The sequence below is a fragment of the Pseudomyrmex gracilis genome, unplaced genomic scaffold, assembly GCF_002006095.1.
Source record: "Pseudomyrmex gracilis isolate BER0280 unplaced genomic scaffold, ASM200609v1 scaffold_65, whole genome shotgun sequence".
In the NCBI taxonomy this organism is placed as follows: Eukaryota; Metazoa; Arthropoda; class Insecta; order Hymenoptera; family Formicidae; genus Pseudomyrmex; species Pseudomyrmex gracilis.
In genome coordinates, this window is record NW_018020649.1 from 687,004 (window position 1) to 706,107 (window position 19,104).

The 19,104-nt window shown below is 34.0% G+C and overlaps 5 protein-coding genes across 9 annotated transcripts; 3 read left to right on the plus strand and 2 right to left on the minus strand.

The window, feature by feature from the left end:
• Nucleotides 1–152: 152 nt before the first annotated feature.
• Nucleotides 153–2,536, plus strand: LOC109854427 (alcohol dehydrogenase [NADP(+)] A-like). Of its 5 annotated transcripts, none has more exons than XM_020427501.1 (7): nucleotides 153–228; nucleotides 621–752; nucleotides 964–1,128; nucleotides 1,263–1,466; nucleotides 1,540–1,656; nucleotides 1,758–2,152; nucleotides 2,447–2,536. In XM_020427501.1, exons 2-7 carry the CDS (start codon nucleotides 690–692, stop codon nucleotides 2,490–2,492), a joined length of 990 nt encoding a protein of 329 aa, XP_020283090.1. In that variant the 5' UTR covers nucleotides 153–228; nucleotides 621–689; the 3' UTR covers nucleotides 2,493–2,536. The 5 variants fall into 5 exon arrangements, with proteins under 5 accessions (XP_020283090.1, XP_020283089.1, XP_020283093.1 ...); XM_020427500.1 differs by having other exon boundaries at nucleotides 166–211; XM_020427504.1 differs by having other exon boundaries at nucleotides 194–211; nucleotides 634–752.
• A 63-nt stretch (nucleotides 2,537–2,599) lies between these two features.
• LOC109854426 (DNA replication licensing factor Mcm5) lies at nucleotides 2,600–5,604 on the minus strand. The gene is made up of 8 exons (XM_020427499.1): nucleotides 5,361–5,604; nucleotides 5,002–5,257; nucleotides 4,693–4,865; nucleotides 4,256–4,590; nucleotides 3,824–4,170; nucleotides 3,317–3,750; nucleotides 2,943–3,214; nucleotides 2,600–2,850 (listed from the first exon to the last, which is right to left on the minus strand). Exons 1-8 carry the CDS (start codon nucleotides 5,510–5,512, stop codon nucleotides 2,621–2,623), a joined length of 2,199 nt encoding a protein of 732 aa, XP_020283088.1. The 5' UTR covers nucleotides 5,513–5,604; the 3' UTR covers nucleotides 2,600–2,620.
• An 843-nt stretch (nucleotides 5,605–6,447) lies between these two features.
• Nucleotides 6,448–11,143, plus strand: LOC109854430 (solute carrier family 12 member 8). The gene is made up of 11 exons (XM_020427507.1): nucleotides 6,448–6,906; nucleotides 6,987–7,188; nucleotides 7,280–7,460; nucleotides 7,569–7,714; nucleotides 7,785–8,016; nucleotides 8,140–8,341; nucleotides 8,420–8,654; nucleotides 8,770–9,090; nucleotides 9,181–9,342; nucleotides 9,473–9,651; nucleotides 10,248–11,143. The coding sequence occupies exons 2-11, from the start codon at nucleotides 6,997–6,999 to the stop codon at nucleotides 10,405–10,407; spliced, it is 2,010 nt and encodes a 669-aa protein (XP_020283096.1). The 5' UTR covers nucleotides 6,448–6,906; nucleotides 6,987–6,996; the 3' UTR covers nucleotides 10,408–11,143.
• Nucleotides 11,144–11,822: 679 nt separating this feature from the next.
• LOC109854432 (coatomer subunit gamma) lies at nucleotides 11,823–15,633 on the minus strand. The gene is made up of 6 exons (XM_020427511.1): nucleotides 15,401–15,633; nucleotides 14,029–15,133; nucleotides 13,360–13,939; nucleotides 12,900–13,213; nucleotides 12,563–12,761; nucleotides 11,823–12,290 (listed from the first exon to the last, which is right to left on the minus strand). The coding sequence occupies exons 1-6, from the start codon at nucleotides 15,438–15,440 to the stop codon at nucleotides 11,904–11,906; spliced, it is 2,625 nt and encodes an 874-aa protein (XP_020283100.1). The 5' UTR covers nucleotides 15,441–15,633; the 3' UTR covers nucleotides 11,823–11,903.
• Nucleotides 15,634–15,883: 250 nt separating this feature from the next.
• On the plus strand, nucleotides 15,884–18,382 carry LOC109854433 (N-alpha-acetyltransferase 30-like). The gene is made up of 3 exons (XM_020427512.1): nucleotides 15,884–16,547; nucleotides 17,148–17,323; nucleotides 17,537–18,382. Exons 1-3 carry the CDS (start codon nucleotides 16,274–16,276, stop codon nucleotides 17,852–17,854), a joined length of 768 nt encoding a protein of 255 aa, XP_020283101.1. The 5' UTR covers nucleotides 15,884–16,273; the 3' UTR covers nucleotides 17,855–18,382.
• The last annotated feature ends 722 nt before the right edge of the window (nucleotides 18,383–19,104 follow it).

Genomic DNA, 19,104 nt, shown 5'->3' on the forward strand with positions numbered 1-19,104 from the left:
TTTTTTTACGCAAAAAAATAAAAATACATGTATATTTATTTAATGATAAAAAAAAGGAGAACAAAATAAAGTGTAAGAAAAAAACGAATATTTATTTCTTATTCTTTTATATATCTGCCATCATTTCTTTTAGTTCACAGTCATTTGTTTTAAATGTTTCGTAGATAGAATGTCAAAAATTTTGAGAAACAAAGCCAAATTGAACAATATTGTGCGTTCATACTAAGAGTTTGTATTTTTACTATAATTATATTATTAATAATTGTAGTTTCTCTTTGAAACAAACACTAGAAACAACATATTTTTGATATTATAGAATTTGCAAATTGATTAAATCTTTTCTTTCTCTTCAACGAGACAATATACATTGTTTCAATCAATTATCCACAGTGCAACTCTACACTCGCGATCAATACAACTTCTAAATATATACGTATATATAACGACGATCACGCACGATGCGCGAAGCTCGCGCGTTTAGACTGTAACTATTCTAACTTTAGAAACAGCCTGACCAAATAACACCCACCACATTTATTTTATACTCACTTTGATTCAAGAATTGGGTAGGATTTTACGAATTTCGACGCACATAGAATTTAATCAATTTTGTATGACAGTATGTTGCTTTAGCGCATTACATCAATCCGGAGTACTTTTTCGCACTAATACTAAGGAGAAAATCAAGAATGCACTTTGTACGATTGCTGTCAGGATATGATATGCCCACAGTGGGACTGGGAACATGGCAGGTGATGAAATAATTGTGTAGAAAATGTAGATACTATTCTATACATATATAAATTTATACTGATGATAATACAGTCTTTTTTTTTTCAAATATATGATTTGATTTGTCTTCAATACAAAATTTCTATATCTATCACTGTTGATTCTTATATGATGTATATATACAATTTTACAATCTTGTGACAACAAATAAAAACTATTGTTTCTCTCTAGGCTAAATCAGAAGAAATAGAAACTGTTGTAATCACTGCTTTAGAATGTGGTTACAGACATATAGATACAGCTGCAAATTATAACAATGAAGATGCAATTGGTAAAGCTTTAAAGAAATGGTTTGAGAAAGGTGGCAGCAGAGAAGAACTTTTTATCACAACAAAAGTATATACATTGTAAAAGTAAAATTTTTACACATACAGTAACTAATTATCGTTTATTATTAAGTAATTGTGATTGTTTGCTAGTAATCATCTTAAGCAAGTGCATTTAGAAAACTGTTACTGTAATGTTTTTAGCTACCTCACTTTGGTAATCGACCATCCGATGTGGAAAAATTCATTAAGTTATCATTGGATAAACTTGGATTGGATTATTTAGATATGTATCTTGTTCATATGCCTTTTGCATTTAAGTTAGATGAAGCAACATGTGCTGCAGCTACTCACGAAGATGGAAGTTACATACTCGATTTTGATACAGATCCTGTCTTAGTATGGAAGGTGTGGAATTAATTTTATATTCCTATATAATGTACAATGAAGGATTTTCTGAAGAATCAAGATTATTTTACAGGAAATGGAGAATCAAGTTAAATCAGGACGTACCAGGTCTATAGGTTTAAGCAACTTCAATGAAGAACAGATTTCACTTATTTGGGAAAATGCACAAATTAAACCGAGTAATCTGCAGGTAATTTGTAGACGATCAGAAGCATCTAATGTAATTTACTTCATTATTAAATTTGTTTTATCACTAGTAAATATAAAGCATGTTTTGTGTTGCACTTAAAGGTCGAGTTACATGCATACATGCAGCAGAAGTCAATTCGAGAATTATGTAAAAAGTACAATATTGTTATAACTGGTTATAGCCCATTGGGATCTCCAGGTGCAAAAGTGCATTTCCAAACAAAATATAATTACACCACAGAAGCATTTCCTGATTTACTAAACCATTCGGTAGTACAAAATATTGCCGAGAGGCATAAAAAGAGTACGGCACAAGTTTTATTGCGTCATCTGTTACAATTGGGAATTGTAATTATTCCCAAGAGTGCTTCTCCGGAAAGAATTAAATCAAATATCGATATATTTGATTTTACCTTGACAGATGATGATATGAATCTCTTGAACGACTTAGATAAAGGCGCTGCTGGACGAATCTTTAATTTCTTATTTTTTAAAGGGTGAGTTAAAGAGAGTGTCGTTTTTATTTTGGATACTACAGTGTAATGTAGTTTATTAGTAATTCTGGGAAATTGCACTGACAATAGAACTGGCTTCTTCGTTTCCGCGCAGCCGAGCTGCGTGAGAACGCTAATATTTAATAAAATAAAAAATATATTTTATACAAAGTTATACAAGTAAATGATATTCTATGAAATTAAGTTTTACCACCGATTTTTAATGCTATGTTACTCTATAAGATATCATAATTTTTTATATATAATAATATCGCATAAAATAAAATTATGTTTCAGGGTCCAAGATCATCCACATTATCCATTTAAAAGTGAACTTGCATAATGTTTTAAATTATAAAATATGCGTTATTAGTTTAAAATAAAAAAAAAGAACAAATAGATGAAAGAATATATATCATACAAATTAAGCACAATACGTTATTATGTAATTGTATATTGAAGATATGTTTTTCAATGCAATCTGTACAACATTTTACGTTGCAAACGATGTTGCAATTCACCGCGACGTATCATTGTATGTATGACTTTATAAATAGCACGTTCTGGAAATGATTGTTTAAGAAAATCTTTTACTATATTTTGTTCAGATACTTGATGTCCAATAGGAAATCTGTTTTTCAATTGCTTTTCAATGCGCGACAATATTTCATGATCCTCTTCCGAGGTAAATCCTTCCGCTCCTGATGGTATAAATATGTAATATACACGTCATGTAATATACGCATGTATCGAAAGCATAATTTTTTTATGTTTATCACTTTGTAGAACTTACCTGCTAATGATCCAGACATTGCAGCTTCTAACGTAGATACTTGGAAAAGCCTTAAAGCCTCGTTAACATGGACTTCAGTAGCGAAAGGTTGCATTTGCATCTTAGCAAGAGCTTCGGATATTCGCACAATAGCTTCGAGTTGCCGAACTGTTATAGGTATAGACAATCTTTTCTCGGAATCTTTTTCGTGTTCTTTTGTACCAGCTCGCATCATTACGTAGCGATTTTTTAATTTTTCTGCCGCTTCCACACTAAGTCTCGGACCACAACGCCTTGATAAAAAAAAAATAGAAAAAGTACATGAAAATTTAAAATATTTTATTTTTCGGAATTTGCATTGTGCACACGATAAATATTATGTAGCGATATCTTACGTTCTGCAATAATTAATATACTTCTTGAGAATGTGCACAGGAATCTCTCCTTCTACCGATTGTTCTGTGATTTGGCCAGCGTTACAATGAATATTTATAACATGTTTAGCTAGAGTTATATCTTTGTTATGTTCGTGTTCGTCCTTAACGATAAATATCATGTCGAAACGTGACAATATTGTCGGCATAAAATCGATATTTTCTTCCCCTTTTATATCATCCCAACGACCGAAGACTGAATTTGCCGCAGCCAACACAGAACATCGCGTATTCAGAGTTGTTGTTATGCCTGCCTTTGCTATTGATATTGTTTGCTGCTCCATAGCTTCGTGTATCGCAACTCTATCATCTTCCTTCATTTTGTCAAACTCGTCTATACAAACAACACCACCGTCCGCCAGAACCATCGCGCCACCTTCCATGACAAAATTCCTCTGAAGACAATTTACATTTGTGATTATTGTGAAACGTCACAAATATTTTTTTCAACAAAAATACACAACTTACAGATACCGGATCTCTCGACACAGACGCTGTTAAACCAGCTGCCGAACTACCTTTTCCCGATGTATAAACAGCTATGGGTGCAACTCTTTCAACAAATTTCAATAGTTGCGATTTCGCAGTACCCGGATCGCCCAACATTAAAATATTAATATCACCTCGTCTGCTTAGACCATCAGGCAACAGTTTTCTGGATCCACCAAATAATAAGCAAGCAATAGCTTTCTTGATGTCTACTGCACCAAAAATACTCGGAGCTATGCTCTTCGCAATTCTCTCATATATATTAGGATCCGCTGCTAAACGCGCGAAATAATCTTCTTCTTCCGATGTAACTGGTGGCTGAGTTCCTGCGAAACCCCATTTAAAAAAATAAACAATCTATCGTTCGATTCATCAATGTTTTGATTTTTTTAAATATTATTACACTAATACCAATGTTTGTATTTTCTCCATCCACAGTGATACCAAGTACTCGGACATATGGTGTTCGAACACCTACTAATGCTTTGTCTCTGCCTGCACTCTTGCTGTTTGCTTTAGATACTTTTTTAATGGAATATATTCCAAGAATGAGAACTCTATTGCCTGGCACAACTCTATCACATAGATACCGATCGCAATATATTTGCAAGTGTCTGGGCATTTCACCCTGTGGTATATGATCTGGCAATTCTTGTAGCTTTAACACTTGGAAATCCACACAGTGACATTTATCTGGCATTATAAAGAAAGGATCTAGAGGACATTTTGGTCGACCTGCTTGTTCCCTGCAATTCCCAGGTAATAAGCAACTCTTTGCTCAAATGGCGCATTAAATTAATGTAAGAAATTAATAAGAAAAATGACAAAATTGGAGAAAGATAACTTACGTATTACATCTTCTAGGTAATGCATATCCCTCCAGACCTGGTTTGATAGAAATATTAACTTGCGTAACTTTGCAAGAACGACACTGTATAGCAATTTTTGTAGCCTTAGCGCTAACGCCAGATGCAGAAACAATTATACCAGGTATCTTAACAAGCTTAGAAACAATATCTGGCTACAAAAGTAAAAAAGATTAATATGGATCTTTATATATCTAATTAAATGCTTTTGTATTTTATATAATTAAACAGTAATTGTTGTTTGTTTGAAAAATCTAAAATTTTATTACAACTTTGCAAATTATATTTCACCTTCATTCCTCTTAAGAGAGTTGGATGAGCATCCGAACATAAGAGCACTTGAATATCTTCTATTTTTTCTTCACCTTCGGGTCGAGGTGCTGTGAGCTCGTCGGCTACATCTTTTGCAGCTTCTTCCAGAACGGGTAGATACTCCGTCGGAAGCTTGTGTATCTTTTCAGCGAGAGATTCGTCAAACGCAGCTAAATCTTCCAAATTAATTTCTAACCAGTATTGTCCAAGATTATAATTGCGTTTCAATGTATCTCTGATCAGAATAGATACAATACGTTACATTAACAAGTAATAAAAATAACTACAAAATTTAAACGCATACAAAAGAGAAAAAATGAAAAGTTTGTGTTAATTACCGATATTTGTAATTAAAGTTACCCTCGTGAAACTGACGAATAAATTCTTTGAACTTCCTCTTTGAGTGCTGAAGATTCACGCGAGTTTCTCGATTCTCATCGAGCGCAATGTTATCGGAGAAAAACACTCCAGGATCGTCAAAACCTTCCATGTTATTCAGATATTTAATTACAACAAATCGCTAAAAGAATTGAAAAGATTTAAATAAAAATACAAATCTCATCTAAATCAACAAGTACGTCGCGTCACGTTACTCAAGAAAACTGTTTTGGCGGGAATCTTCAAGGTGCATTTAAGGCTGATTCGCATAAATAGTTATGGCAGAGAGAAGACTGAAAGCGGCCATATGAAAAACTAACGACTTCTCCAATCAAATATGGAGCAGCGCTCCTGTCACCTGTCAATCTCCTACCAGCGACGACCATAGACGTATAATATATAGACTGCGCGTTTGGCTGAAAAGATGTCTTCAACGTTGAGAGAGACAACATACTTTGAATAGTAACTCTTTCTCTGTCTATCATTTACCTCACTACTTTGCTAGACAAAGATGAGGCTACTATTCAACACCAGCTGTCTCTCTCTCAACGTTGAAGACATTTTCTTAACATGGCAAAGGTAGGGAACGCGCAGTCTATTTATATTATACGTCTATGGCGACGACTGAAAAGCACTAAATATATTTTGGCTGTGTTCCAAAATTCACTGCCAGTGCTAAAGATCTATAGTTTACGTCACATATATTATACAATTTTAGTACTGGCAGCGTGCTGGCAGCAATTCTGGAACACAGCTTTTAATGCCCACTTTGCATGTTTTTTAAATCCCAAAAAACAAAAGGTAGTCTCATTACTGATACATATCATTAACGCCGGTTTTCATCATCTCCGATTAAATTAATCGACCGATTATTCCATTGGAATTGCCAGTCGCATTCATCGTTTAGCAGAACGGACCAATCACGACTGATACTTAATCGTCGATTAAATTAATCGGAGATGATGAAAACGGGCGTAATTAATATGACTCCAGATACACACACCCGGGGTCAACTCCTCTGATCCTAGGATGGCGTATGGACCAACCTGAAGCGGTCCACTGAGTCACTTCGCACCAATACCAAAATCGGAACGACGAAACGTAATCTGTTTGGAACTGACGCTCAACGTCAACGAGACGTGAGCGCGTAACAAACCAAAGCGAACAAGGATTGTCACCTATTGTTATGACTGTCACGCGTCATCTGGAGTTTATTATCTCTGTGCAAAATTGTACAAAATGCAAATACAGTGTTGTGATAATACAAAGAAACCAGTGATACACATCCATGAAATGTTATCACACGCTTTTGTGATATTGAAATCGTTTTGTCATTTCGTTCATTTCGTATTCTAACTTGCATGTATAAGGAAATTTCAGAAAAAGAAACGCTGCAGAGATATATTTTTTCTTTTGGATTTATATCTGTGTATCTTGAGCTCCTTATACACAGAGGTATAGGTTTGCTAATTGACACATCTTACCTCTGGCTGCAGAAATAAAAACGTAAAAATCATCTTTTGTTACAAATAGATAAATCGTACATAAATATATATACAGTCTCTATCTTGTACACATTGGTATAGACGAGAACAAATGGAGTCAAAGGAAGAAAATAGACTTTCAAATGGTGACGTTAGAGTACACACAAATGTCAACTGGACCAAGTATGGTTTGCATGACCCAGAAGCACAAGAAAGTGCAAAAAGAGATAATGAGGGTAACAACAATGCGCTTGATCCTGAAATGTACCCAGCTGGTGCAAATGAGCTATTTGCGCAAGAATATGTAAGCATTTTAAAGTATTCTATTATTTTTATTGACTAATGAAATATTAAAATCTGACTAATGAATATTAAAATCTTGATATCTTCTTCAGAGTGCAGATCCCTGGTGGAAATCAAATTTTTTTATTTCTCAACCTGTATTATTTGGTACCTGGGATGGAGTGTTCACATCTTGTCTTATTAACATATTTGGAGTAATTGTATTTTTGAGATCTGGATGGATTGTTGGGCAGGCAGGTGTTTTGAATGCTGTATTAATTATATTATGTACAGGTAATATATATGTTTTTATATGTGCAAAACTATTGATAAACGATTTATAAAATTGATATTATTGTAATACACTTATTATCGCAATAATATATGTGTATAATTTTTCAGTATGCATCGCATTAGTGGCGGTATTATCAGCTGTAGGTATATGTGAGCGATGTAGAGTTGAAAGTGGAGGAGTTTACTTTCTGTTGTCACATGTATTGGGTTCCAGATTTGGTGGCTCCATCGGACTGCTTTATTGCTTTGGACAGGTAGAGATAGATAAATTTATTCTTTTGTTTTATCAGTATTCCGAGAACCGGTTTGTGGATTTTATTTCAGGCGGTGGGTTGTGCTCTAAACGTTTTAGGTTTTGGCGAATCAATGGCCGGTCTTGTAGGTTTAGAATCAGCATGGGCACAGCGCGGATTTGCATGCGCAGCAGTTGTGTTATTATCCATAATTAATGTTGCCGGTGTTAAGTGGGTTGTAAAGTTGCAATTTGTTCTTCTCCTTGTTATACTTCTTGCTGGAGTCGATTTCATGGTTGGAAGTTTTATTCATACCGATATTGGTAAGATAATATACGTACTCTCGTGAGTTCTTCACATAAAAAAATGATAGCGTTAAATATTTTCAAAACTTTTTGTATTACAAGCAGCAATGTTATTTCATTAAAACATTTATGCGATTTTAGCGGCTGGTTTTGAAGGCTGGTTATCTGGAAATTTGAGAAACAACACCTTTCCCGATTATCAGGACGGATACAGTTGGTTTACCGTGTTCGGTGTGTTCTTTCCGACAGTCACCGGTGTCTTGGCTGGAATTAACATGAGCGGTGATTTGAGACATCCATCCAGTGATATTCCCAATGGTACTCTAGCGGCATTGGGAACTGGGTATAAGAGAAGTTCTTTTTAACATAAATTACTTTGGAGACATTTCATCTCTTTACATTACAATCGCATTGTTTGCAGAACATTTCTGTATCTGTGCTTTTCTCTGACTCTTGCGGCAACTTGTGTCAGAAACGCATTACTCAACAACTTTACCATAGCGTCGACAGTATCGGCAATCTCGGTTTTGCTACTCGCTGGTCTTTACGTATCATCCTTCAGCAGTTGTTTGGGCGCTATGTACGGCACGCCTCGCGTTCTTCAATCTATCGCCAGTCAAAATGTTATACCGGGAATGAGTTGTTTGCAAAGAGGGGTAATTATTTCTTATATATATATAGATTATTTTTTTTCATACTTCTTGACATACACTTGAGTAAAACTGTAAGCGCGATACTAAGCGATGTGATAAATGAATACGCTACTTCCAGAGAGGACCGAATAAGGTACCTATATACGCTATGTTAGTTGTCGCTGTGGTGACGTTGACTTTTATTATAACCGGTCAAATTAATACGCTCGCACCAATCGTAACAATGCCTTTTCTCTTGACGTACGCCTGCTTGGATTACGCATATTTTGCTCTCGCCCAAACGTTCGATATTCGGCATACGCGCGAACAGAGATTTCGCACACAGTCACCGACATTCGATCGTAATTACGGTTCTGCAAGTAGAAACAGTTCAATAACCGACACGGATAATGATTTGGATAACTTGTTTCCCGAGAGAATAAGGCACAAAAATCTTGTGGTGAGATATCATTGATATTTATACATATAGTATCTCGTTTGAGGAATAGGAAAATTCAAAGAATATAATCAAACTAATACGTGTTTGTAGAGAAACAATAGCATCTCGGATAATAACATTTACGTGGATTCGTCGCCGAGCATCGAGGATAACGTCAGTATAACAAGTACGTCAGAACGAAAAGTTTACATACACAATAAATTGGGAAATTGGTACAGTCCTTTGTGCAACAGATGGCTTTCATTGTTGGGTGTAAGTATTTGTGTCGAGACTATAGAACTTTTTTAATTGCCAGGAAATATATATACCATTACATCTTTCACATTAAGAGAAACAATTATATTTAAGTTTGCGTATGTTTATATATGTTTTTGTATTGCAGTGTCTAGTAAAATTGCTTATAATGTTTCTCGTACATTGGGGATACGCTCTTGCCAATATCGTTGTCGTGTTTCTCGTTTGGAGTTACGTTGGTCACGCCAATCCTGCTGTTAAACCTGGAGTTTCGGCAGAATTTCGATTTTTCAAATGGCTTCGGATTGCAACGCTTCGACTCATGGGGTAAAATTTATTAGTTTAGTTTGAGTAGCAATTTTTTTAGATTAATAAACTTCAGAATCGTAAAAATTACTTAAAAAAAAACTGATTAAAAAATTCTCTTTTTTTTTTTAGTTGAATTCATTACGTGTATGTATATATATTATATATAAAGTTATAATTATATATAAATATACCTAAAAGACATGAAAAATATTAATATAATAAAAAGAAATAAAGAAAAAACATATATATATATTGTTACACTTGCGAAGACGAGACAGCACTACCGCCGGTTGTCGGGAATCGCGCGGCAGAGAAGAAACGCAACCTTTCTCAAAAACACTTTATTACAACTAGAATACAAATTATTACAACGAGAATTATAAAACGAGCCGTCGAGACGCGACGTGTCAGTGTTCCGTGCCTCGATCTTTTCCAAAACAACGTCGATCGCCCGACAACAAACAGTCGCGCCGTTCACGCGGCTCCCGCGACACACACGCGGTGTCCGCCGCGTAACACTCGTAACAATATATATATATGTATATATGTATATCAATTGTCACGATTAGATTTCTTTTTGGAAGATACTTTAAGATTTATACATTGTATTGCAGGAAAAAAGTTCATGATTACGAACAGATTGTAGTGACTCCAATACCTCCGGGTGTTGAAACGTGCTCGGCTCAACTGAACGAGGAAAATGAAGATTTTTCGGGAAGAAGAAGATATCATCAAACCGCCACAGTTACAGGTCAATATGTTAACGTCGATTAGGTATATATAGATCTACTCGAAATTTATAAATTTCGTGTTAGAAAGATCATGTACACTTTTCATAAAAAAAAAATTCTTTAAATGCATTCTCTAGCGAGAGTAAATTACGCGAACATACTAATGTGTGCTTAGAATTTAACATGATGTTTTTTAACGATATGTGATAAGAGAAGCAGCTTTTTATCGGCAGTAATTTTTATCGGCAACTATTTTCGGCTTCGGTTTTTAACAATGTCAATCGCGCAAATAGCTGATCCACAATAAAACTTATTTAATTCGCATTTGCAGAATATAACAGTAGATCAAATATGAAATTGATTGAATGAAACGTACAAAGAACTGATGTAACGTTAGTGCTAGACTTTTATAAAACATTTTACTTGTGATTGCCATCCAGCTGAAATTACTATCAATATTCATTGTGTTTTTTCTTTCGATAGTCATTCAAACAGTTGATATAAAAATCTAGATAGAATAAATTCTCTAAAACTTTTTTAATCGGAGAGAGTATACTTGGAAATAATTTATCAATGATAATTAATCACAGAATCATAAGGTAATCATGTGATAATGGCAATCACACACTAGTTCGTAAGAGAATATTCTGTAAATATATCTAATACATATATTTATATAATATTTATATAATAATTTTATATATATATATATACACTTCGAACAAATGTGCACGAACAAATTTGTAATTGCAGAAAAGAATATACATATATGTGTGAAATGTCTCTCTTTTTGATGTATTTAATTATAAGATTTAACTTTATTTATTTTTATATGAAATTGTTTGCATCTGTGTTGAACAACAAAAAGTTCTCTCTTTTTTCATTAGTTTATTTATGATAAAAGTGAAATGTCATCTTAATATACAATAATTGATGTGTAATATACAAATTTTGGTTGCTTTTATTTGTTACTCGATAACATAGATCCCTTTAAATAATATTAAAACTGAACAATTAATATCTTATAAAAGGTGCAGCATAACAGTAAGTAATATTATAAAAGATGATATCTGATGCTTTCGCGACGTGTTGGAAACATTTTTGTGCATAGCTTCCAATTTGAAACCATATACACAATTTCATAATTTTACCAAGATTAGAATCACACAAGATGAATCGAATAACTTACTCTTCTCAGCAGTATATACAATTACCAAATATTGTAAACCCCGCTTGAAAAATATTTAATTAAAAAAATTAAAATATTTTTTTTTTTATCGTAATATATTATTATGAAAAAAATTAACAGTATGTTGTTATAATATTTTATTACATTGCAGATTTTATACATGTATATATATATATACATATGTGTGTGTGTGTGTGTGTATATATATATTTATATATAAAATCCTTATAGATTATACAACTAAAAAAGAGAAGAACTGATATAGAACTTATAGAAATTAACATATATATTTTTCTCTCTTTTTTCTTAAAAATATACCACAAGAAATATATATCTATCTTTGCCGTACCTTATCCTACCGATGAGACTATTAATTCAGCAACATCTGGATCTTGACAAAGTACAGATAATTGCATTGTGACTTGTGTCCCGCTCAGCGCCAATCTTGCTCGTGCCAGTACTTCTTTCCCACCACGGAAAACACCACTTAGAAGAAGATTGTGTGCAGCCGTACCACTTTGCACCTTATTACTGCGTTCCATAGCCTCCAAGCCCAAAAATCCTGTAAGACTTTGAATTGCTCCTTCCAAAGACGTCACGGTAGCTCCCAAAGCAAATGTTTCTTCTAGTTTAACAAATCCTTTTGCGGCATATGTATCCCAAGCGGTATTGAAGTCTATACCTCTGTTACTAACACCACGCACTTGATCGGCCAGAGTCACTTCCAAATCTTCCAACTAGAAATTTACAATCGAGTCGAATTTGCATGTGCATGTACATATTAAACATAATATATAAATAGTTAGTAAAATATTATAATGCAAATATGCTTATGTGTGTGATATACTGTAAATAAAAATATTTTTATCACAATAAATGTATATTTCTTTCTCGCACAATACGTATTTTTATTTTATTATTAGATTTGTGCATTAAAATGTGTGTGTGTATGTGTGTGAGGATGCACTATTTTTATTATAATATTAAAACGAACTTTTAACGTTCTTACCATGTACTCATCGCGATATCCTTGATCCGCATCTGGTATTCCCGTCGTTGGATCGCAATCTCTCGCCATAAATCGGAGAGTTGTAGGAATAGTGGCAACACTTGCATGTACATCTTCCGGATATTTTAATACTGTGTACGTGGTTCCCGGTTCGTTGTAAGGTAGTCGTGAACATGGGACCACACATACGACGGAATAACTAAAATAAATATTTTGTTATATATCATTTCTTAAACAAAAAATTATTCATAATCATTACAATAACTATGTCTTATTGTATGATCAATTTTTAAAGTTTTGTATAATGTAATGTATATGTAATATATAATATATTTACCCTTCGGTAGGTTCAACAACTACAACCACATCTTCGAGAAGTTGATCGGAAAGAGTATTCACGCAATCGAATTGTAAAATTAGATACTCCGGAAATGTGTGCTTTATACATTTGACATTGTATTCTGTCTCGGATTCCGTCAGTTCGAATACAGACGAAGATTTGAGAAGCGTTGTATCACCAATAATTGCTGCCAATTGCGGAATTTGCACTAATTTCTCCATGAAACTTTCCTCTTTGGTCAAACGAGGCTGCTTGACAGTGGTATGCACTTCTACCTGGGCTGGTTCTTCTATTGTCTGAGCTGGAGGTATCTATAAATAACAATATACAATTTGACAATAATTCGTGTTTTATAAATATAAATAAATATAAATATAAATATAAATATTATTTTAGATTAATACTTTTAAAACAAACATCTCAAAAACTAATAGAAAAAATAAAAAATAAGAGCTACCTGAGAAATGTCAAATGCTTCTTCCATTGATGTTTGCATGTAATTCCGTAAAGCTCTTTCTACACTTGGTACCGATAATAAAGGTGGTTGTACCAAGGGTAGTATAGTTGGATCGTTCTGTTGTTGCAATATCGTACAGTAATAAGCCGCACGATCGCGGACTTCATCGTCCGAGTCTAACTGGCAACGCGACAGCAATACCAACACGTTCGGAAGTAAAGGCGGGCAAGCAGCAGCGAAACGCGCTAAAGCGGTTACGGCTGCGGCGCGCACGTTGGCGCTTTCGAGAATAACGCGATTATAAATAAAACGAATGTATCTTGACGGTAGTTTGGATGTAGGACCTTCCTGACCGAGCAGATGCAAAATGCGCACAGCAAGGGAAATGTGCTCACAATCCTCGATAAATTCGCATAGATGCGCAAGTCCCGCTTCTTTGGCTTCCGCGTTTCCTTCCATTACAGCTATAATAGTATCAGCAATCGCTGCCTTATATTCAAGTCCACCTTCATCCCTCAACATGGCAGAGAGGAAATTCATTAAGACTGCGTGTTTGCGAGGAAATTTTTGACACAATGCCCTGAAAAAAAAAAAAAAACCAAGATTTAAATAACATATAAGAATTATACTAACAAGTTGTTGTATAAAAGCTTGTAAAATAAAATTTACCTAATGGCCTGTACCACTACTACTTTAAACTCATCCGAAATTTCGGACATGAAAGTAGCGATCTGCTTCATCAAACGATCTACGGAACTTTCAACTCCAGTTTTTAACAGAGTAGTGATGGCTAAAGTAGCGATTGATCTATTCGAATCTGTAATCAAATTTTCCAAATCCAAATTGCATACTGTAACCGCCGCTGGATGAGTCATCGCGACCTTGTTTAGAGTTCTGACAGCAGCGAATCGGAGTGCCGGTTTTGGTGAGCCACAGAAAAGTTGCAGAACACTAATTGCCGGTCCAATTTCTCTGGCGCCTGTTCGTCCAAGATTGACCAATGCATGGGCTGCCTCGTATACTACCATTTCGGATTTATGACGAAGACATGACTCGATAAATCCTATTAATTCTTCGTCTTCGTCTACCTCGTCCAATAATTTGTATGCCATTCTAATTAACATGCACGCCGCATAAGGACTCTTAGGACTTGTTTTCATAAGTTTAGCAACCAATTTGATCACTGCATGCTTGTCTGCTTTACGTGCTTGATATAAAACACCCAGAGCATGATACTGAACCATCACGTTATTAGAATTTAAGGCTTCTTGGGCTTCATTTGCCCATCTCCTTGCGACATCACTGGACACTCTTGTTAAGTGCAAAGACGAAACTAGAGCAGCACTGGACACAGCTGCCGATCGATCAACTATGGCTTGTTTCATGTACCGTTCAATGGCAGCTAGCATACTGCCATCGGTAATAGTACACAATGCCCGAATGGCAGCAGCTCTGTATAAATCCTCTTTTCCTGTCATATCTTTTGTTAAACTAGAGGTGACTATAATTACATCTTCAGCTAAAGAACTCAATTCTTTGATGCCCAGATAAACCAGTCGTCTCAATATAACATCGCGCGACTGAAACAGCTTGGTCATGGCAAAGAATGCATCTGTGGCTTCTGTTGTACCAAACTGTTCGCCTTGATTGAGCAGATATAAAATCTTGGTAAGAATATGAGCACATTTTCGTGGATTTACCGGAGTATTGTTGAATGTGCGCGCTTCTTGAAGAACAGTAGTTTTCTCCAAGTTTTGAAAAGGATTGCCACCACCTGATGAGAGAAAGAAATCAGATCAGTGTCCAAAGTGTACTAAACATCAAATCAAAATAGTTAAAAATACATTTCAAGAAAAAAAGATATTGTTATAAAATTGAAGACATTTCCTCAAATTTGATTTTCTTGTGTTGACACATGTGTAAACACACTTATGTCTTACAACTGTCACATAAAAATGCCCCATGTATAATATAACCTATACTCTATTTTATCTATGATCAACTAATGTCTACACGCGAAATAATATGATTAATTAATTACCATCTTCCTCTTCTTTCTTGTCTCGTTTAAACGCAATCATTTTCTTCGGAATAAAGCGCCGAAGAACAGAAAGACTTTCCGACACGTCACTTGACGTTCCACCTGGTTCCACCTGTGTGTTCTCCCTTTTTGAAACAGTTTAGCCAACTTCAATCAACCTAGGGCTGTGTAGTTTTACTATTTCCGATTAGTTTATTTCAATCAATTACTCCATTGAAATTGACTCCCATTTTAGATCGATTAGACAAATTGACCAATGACAAAGTTAACGTCGATTTTTAATTGGCCTATTGAACCAGTCTTGCAACAGTCGAACTGACGAAACTAGTCCCTAGAAATTCGCGACGTTCGCGATTACAGATCGAATAGTTCGAACGTATTGGTCAGTTCGTTAAATCGACCAATGCGATCAGACGTTGTAGACTCGGCTTACGATCGTGATTGTTACGAGATTGCCAAGTGGAATTCTCTACCAATAGTAAAATAATCTTCCTTTCTCTGCTCGAAGCCGGATCTCTGGAGACAATCGCGTTCCGTGATTAAAGCAGTCACCGCAGAAAATCCAATATGGTGTTTGTCTCTCAACGGCTTGTGTTGGATGTCCGTGTATTTTGAGAATAAAATTCTTATACGGCAAACGCGTGGCTGACGGTAATTATGAAAATTCGATTGAAAGCGTCGTGCCGCACGTAAACATTCTGATGACATTGCGTACCGTGCATGATTAACATTCTCAGAGGAATCGGAGCCTCGAGGACGGAGTGACCGAGGTCCCTGTCTCTTTTTTTTGGTGTGCGAAGAATTTAAAAAAAAAAAAAAAATAATAAAAAATAAAATAAATAAATAAAAACAAAAATACAGAAAATTAAAAAAATGGAAACTGACAAGGTAGAGAATAGCACGGAAGTGAATGATTCGAAGACGGCGGCGATCAAAATCAAAGAGAAGAAACAAAGCTTGATAGCGGACGTCGCAACTTTAGATATAAAGTCACGTCTTAGTTTGGAGACAACAGAGCTTTCCAGCGAGCCTCACGTTAATGGAATAGCTCAATTGAATGGTATCTGCGACTCTCCTCAAAGAATTGCCGATGCCACTGTTTCTCCACAATCTGAAACAATGGAAACTAGTCATTTAAACCAACATGGTATATAGCCACCAGCTTACTTAATTATATGTGTTATATACACTTAAATATATATATAAAAAATTTATATCTAATTTATATGCACACATATATAATAATATGAATGTCTTATTGTATAAATATTGTATAAATATGTCTTGTTGTATAAATATATCAAAAAATTGTTTTTTTTTTTTATATATTTTATTAAAAAAGATTATATATATGTGCATACACACATGCATATATATAATACTTATTAATATTGCTTGGAAAAAAATATGTTTATTGTTTATTATTTCTTTTATACTAATATTGGATAAGTTTATATATTAAACATGTGTATATTGTTTCTTACACAAAATTCTTATTTGAATATTAACAACTTTTTGCAAGTTAATAAAAAAAAAAAACAAAAAAACAAAAGTTACCAGCCTAAGAAAACAGGTTTTTGTTTATTATCTGAAGTTCTCTCTATATCAGTTAGAGAGAATCAGACTAAGCTAAGTTTGTGTTATTTATGTTATTTGTTGCTAATTAAAGTCTGTATAATCATAATTGTTATTATCATTGTTTACACAATGCTTAGAAATATATAGAAAGTTTATTTTTTTGTTGTAGAACAAGCAGAAACATTATCTATGGAAAGTAAAGACAACGATATCCAATATGTTAGCTATACAAGTGAACTACAAATGCCTGATATTATGAAATTAATACAGAAGGACCTAAGTGAACCCTATTCTATTTACACATATAGATATTTTATTCATAACTGGCCGAAGTTGTGCTTCCTGGTATGTGCTCCGATTTATGATCTTATGTTCAAACAATTTTGGTATATGTAAGATTAGAAGAATGACGCTATTGCAACAGTGATAAAGACTTTGTGACTAATTAATTTTTCGATTGTCTACGTAACTTGCATTAGAACATTCAACATATATTAATATGAGTTTAGACAATGTAAATAGATGGTACAGAAAAAATTCAATTTTATGTTCATCAAGGCAATGCATGGTGATGAGTGTGTTGGTGCCATTGTCTGCAAACTGGACATCCACAGAAAGGTGATAAAACGTGGCTATATCGCAATGCTAGCTGTCGATGTAAAGTATCGAAAACGAAAGATTGGATCGAATCTTGTGAGACGTGCTATACAAGCAATGGCAGAAGACGATGCAGACGAGGTGGTTCTCGAAACTGAAATCACTAACAGACCGGCTCTACGCTTATATGAGAATCTTGGATTTGTGCGTGATAAGCGATTATTTCGATATTATTTAAACGGTGTGGATGCATTGCGACTGAAATTATGGCTCAGGTGAAATTTATCTGCGCGTGCTTATGTCGATAGGTATTTAAATAATTATAATTTTGAAGAGAGATATAACATCTACGCTCTACTATATCAAGAAAAATGAGTGACATTAATGTCAAAGCAATTTTATATATTTTCGCGCACACAAATGTCTTCAATTGCGACACTATGCAATTTATTCTCTAATTTCACGTGTTCTATAAAATAACTTGAATGTGACGATTACATTCAAAATATATCACAGTGAATAACTTATTAAGCAAAAATTTCTACTTATTTCGGAAATAATATATTTAAAGAAATTTGCTTTTCCTAAATAATAACGATCTCCAACAGCCGATACCGACTGATAAAAATCAAGTGTATATGTACAAATCATGTATTTTGTTAATAGTGCCTAACTGTTGCCTCACTGTTAGTTACTTTGTTATGAATTTGCTGCAATTCCTTTGATATTAATGTCCAAATGGAGAGATAGAGATTTCAATTGCAGCTTGAATATAAAAAAAAAAAAAAAAAAAATTAATAAAAGAGTGATAGTGCAAGAGACAAAATTGAGACTGTGAAAAGTGTACTAAAAAACTATTCAATGTATTTTGCTGCGTCTCACATTGATAAAGTGTACATATGTCTATGATTGATATACAATTCATAAATTTTATGTGATTATAGATAACAGTTACTTGCATAAAAATTTATTTACATGAAAGTTGTATATAAAAATACATTACAATATGTGTCTTTGTAAACACAGAGAACTTTAAGAATGGATTCAGCTGTGAAAAACATTTAAAAAGTTCTGAAATGTGAGTCACTCTTTATAATTTGTAATTACAAAAATTATTATTCAAATGTAATTAAATAATTATGATTAGGAAAATTAAAATTCTTTACAACAAATTTAACATCTTTTAGTAAAAATTTTATTTTTTATTTCGTAAATAAAAGATTGTTATTAGTATATTTATAGTAGTGACTGCATTACTAACTGAATCAGAAATTAATCATATAATTCATATAGGATACTACACTTATCTTGCCCTACCTGCGCTACCTGAACTATCAGCTTGATTATGTGACATGTTTTGGATGTTTTCAATTATGAATTTTTTATCGTTTTTTAATGTTGAATCCTGTTTATTTATTTTAAGTGTTTCACCAAGAAACGATAATAAAATTGTGTTACTAATATAGAGCGAAACAAAAAAATTGCTATCACACAATACGGACAGTTGTCGCATAATGTTATAATAATCA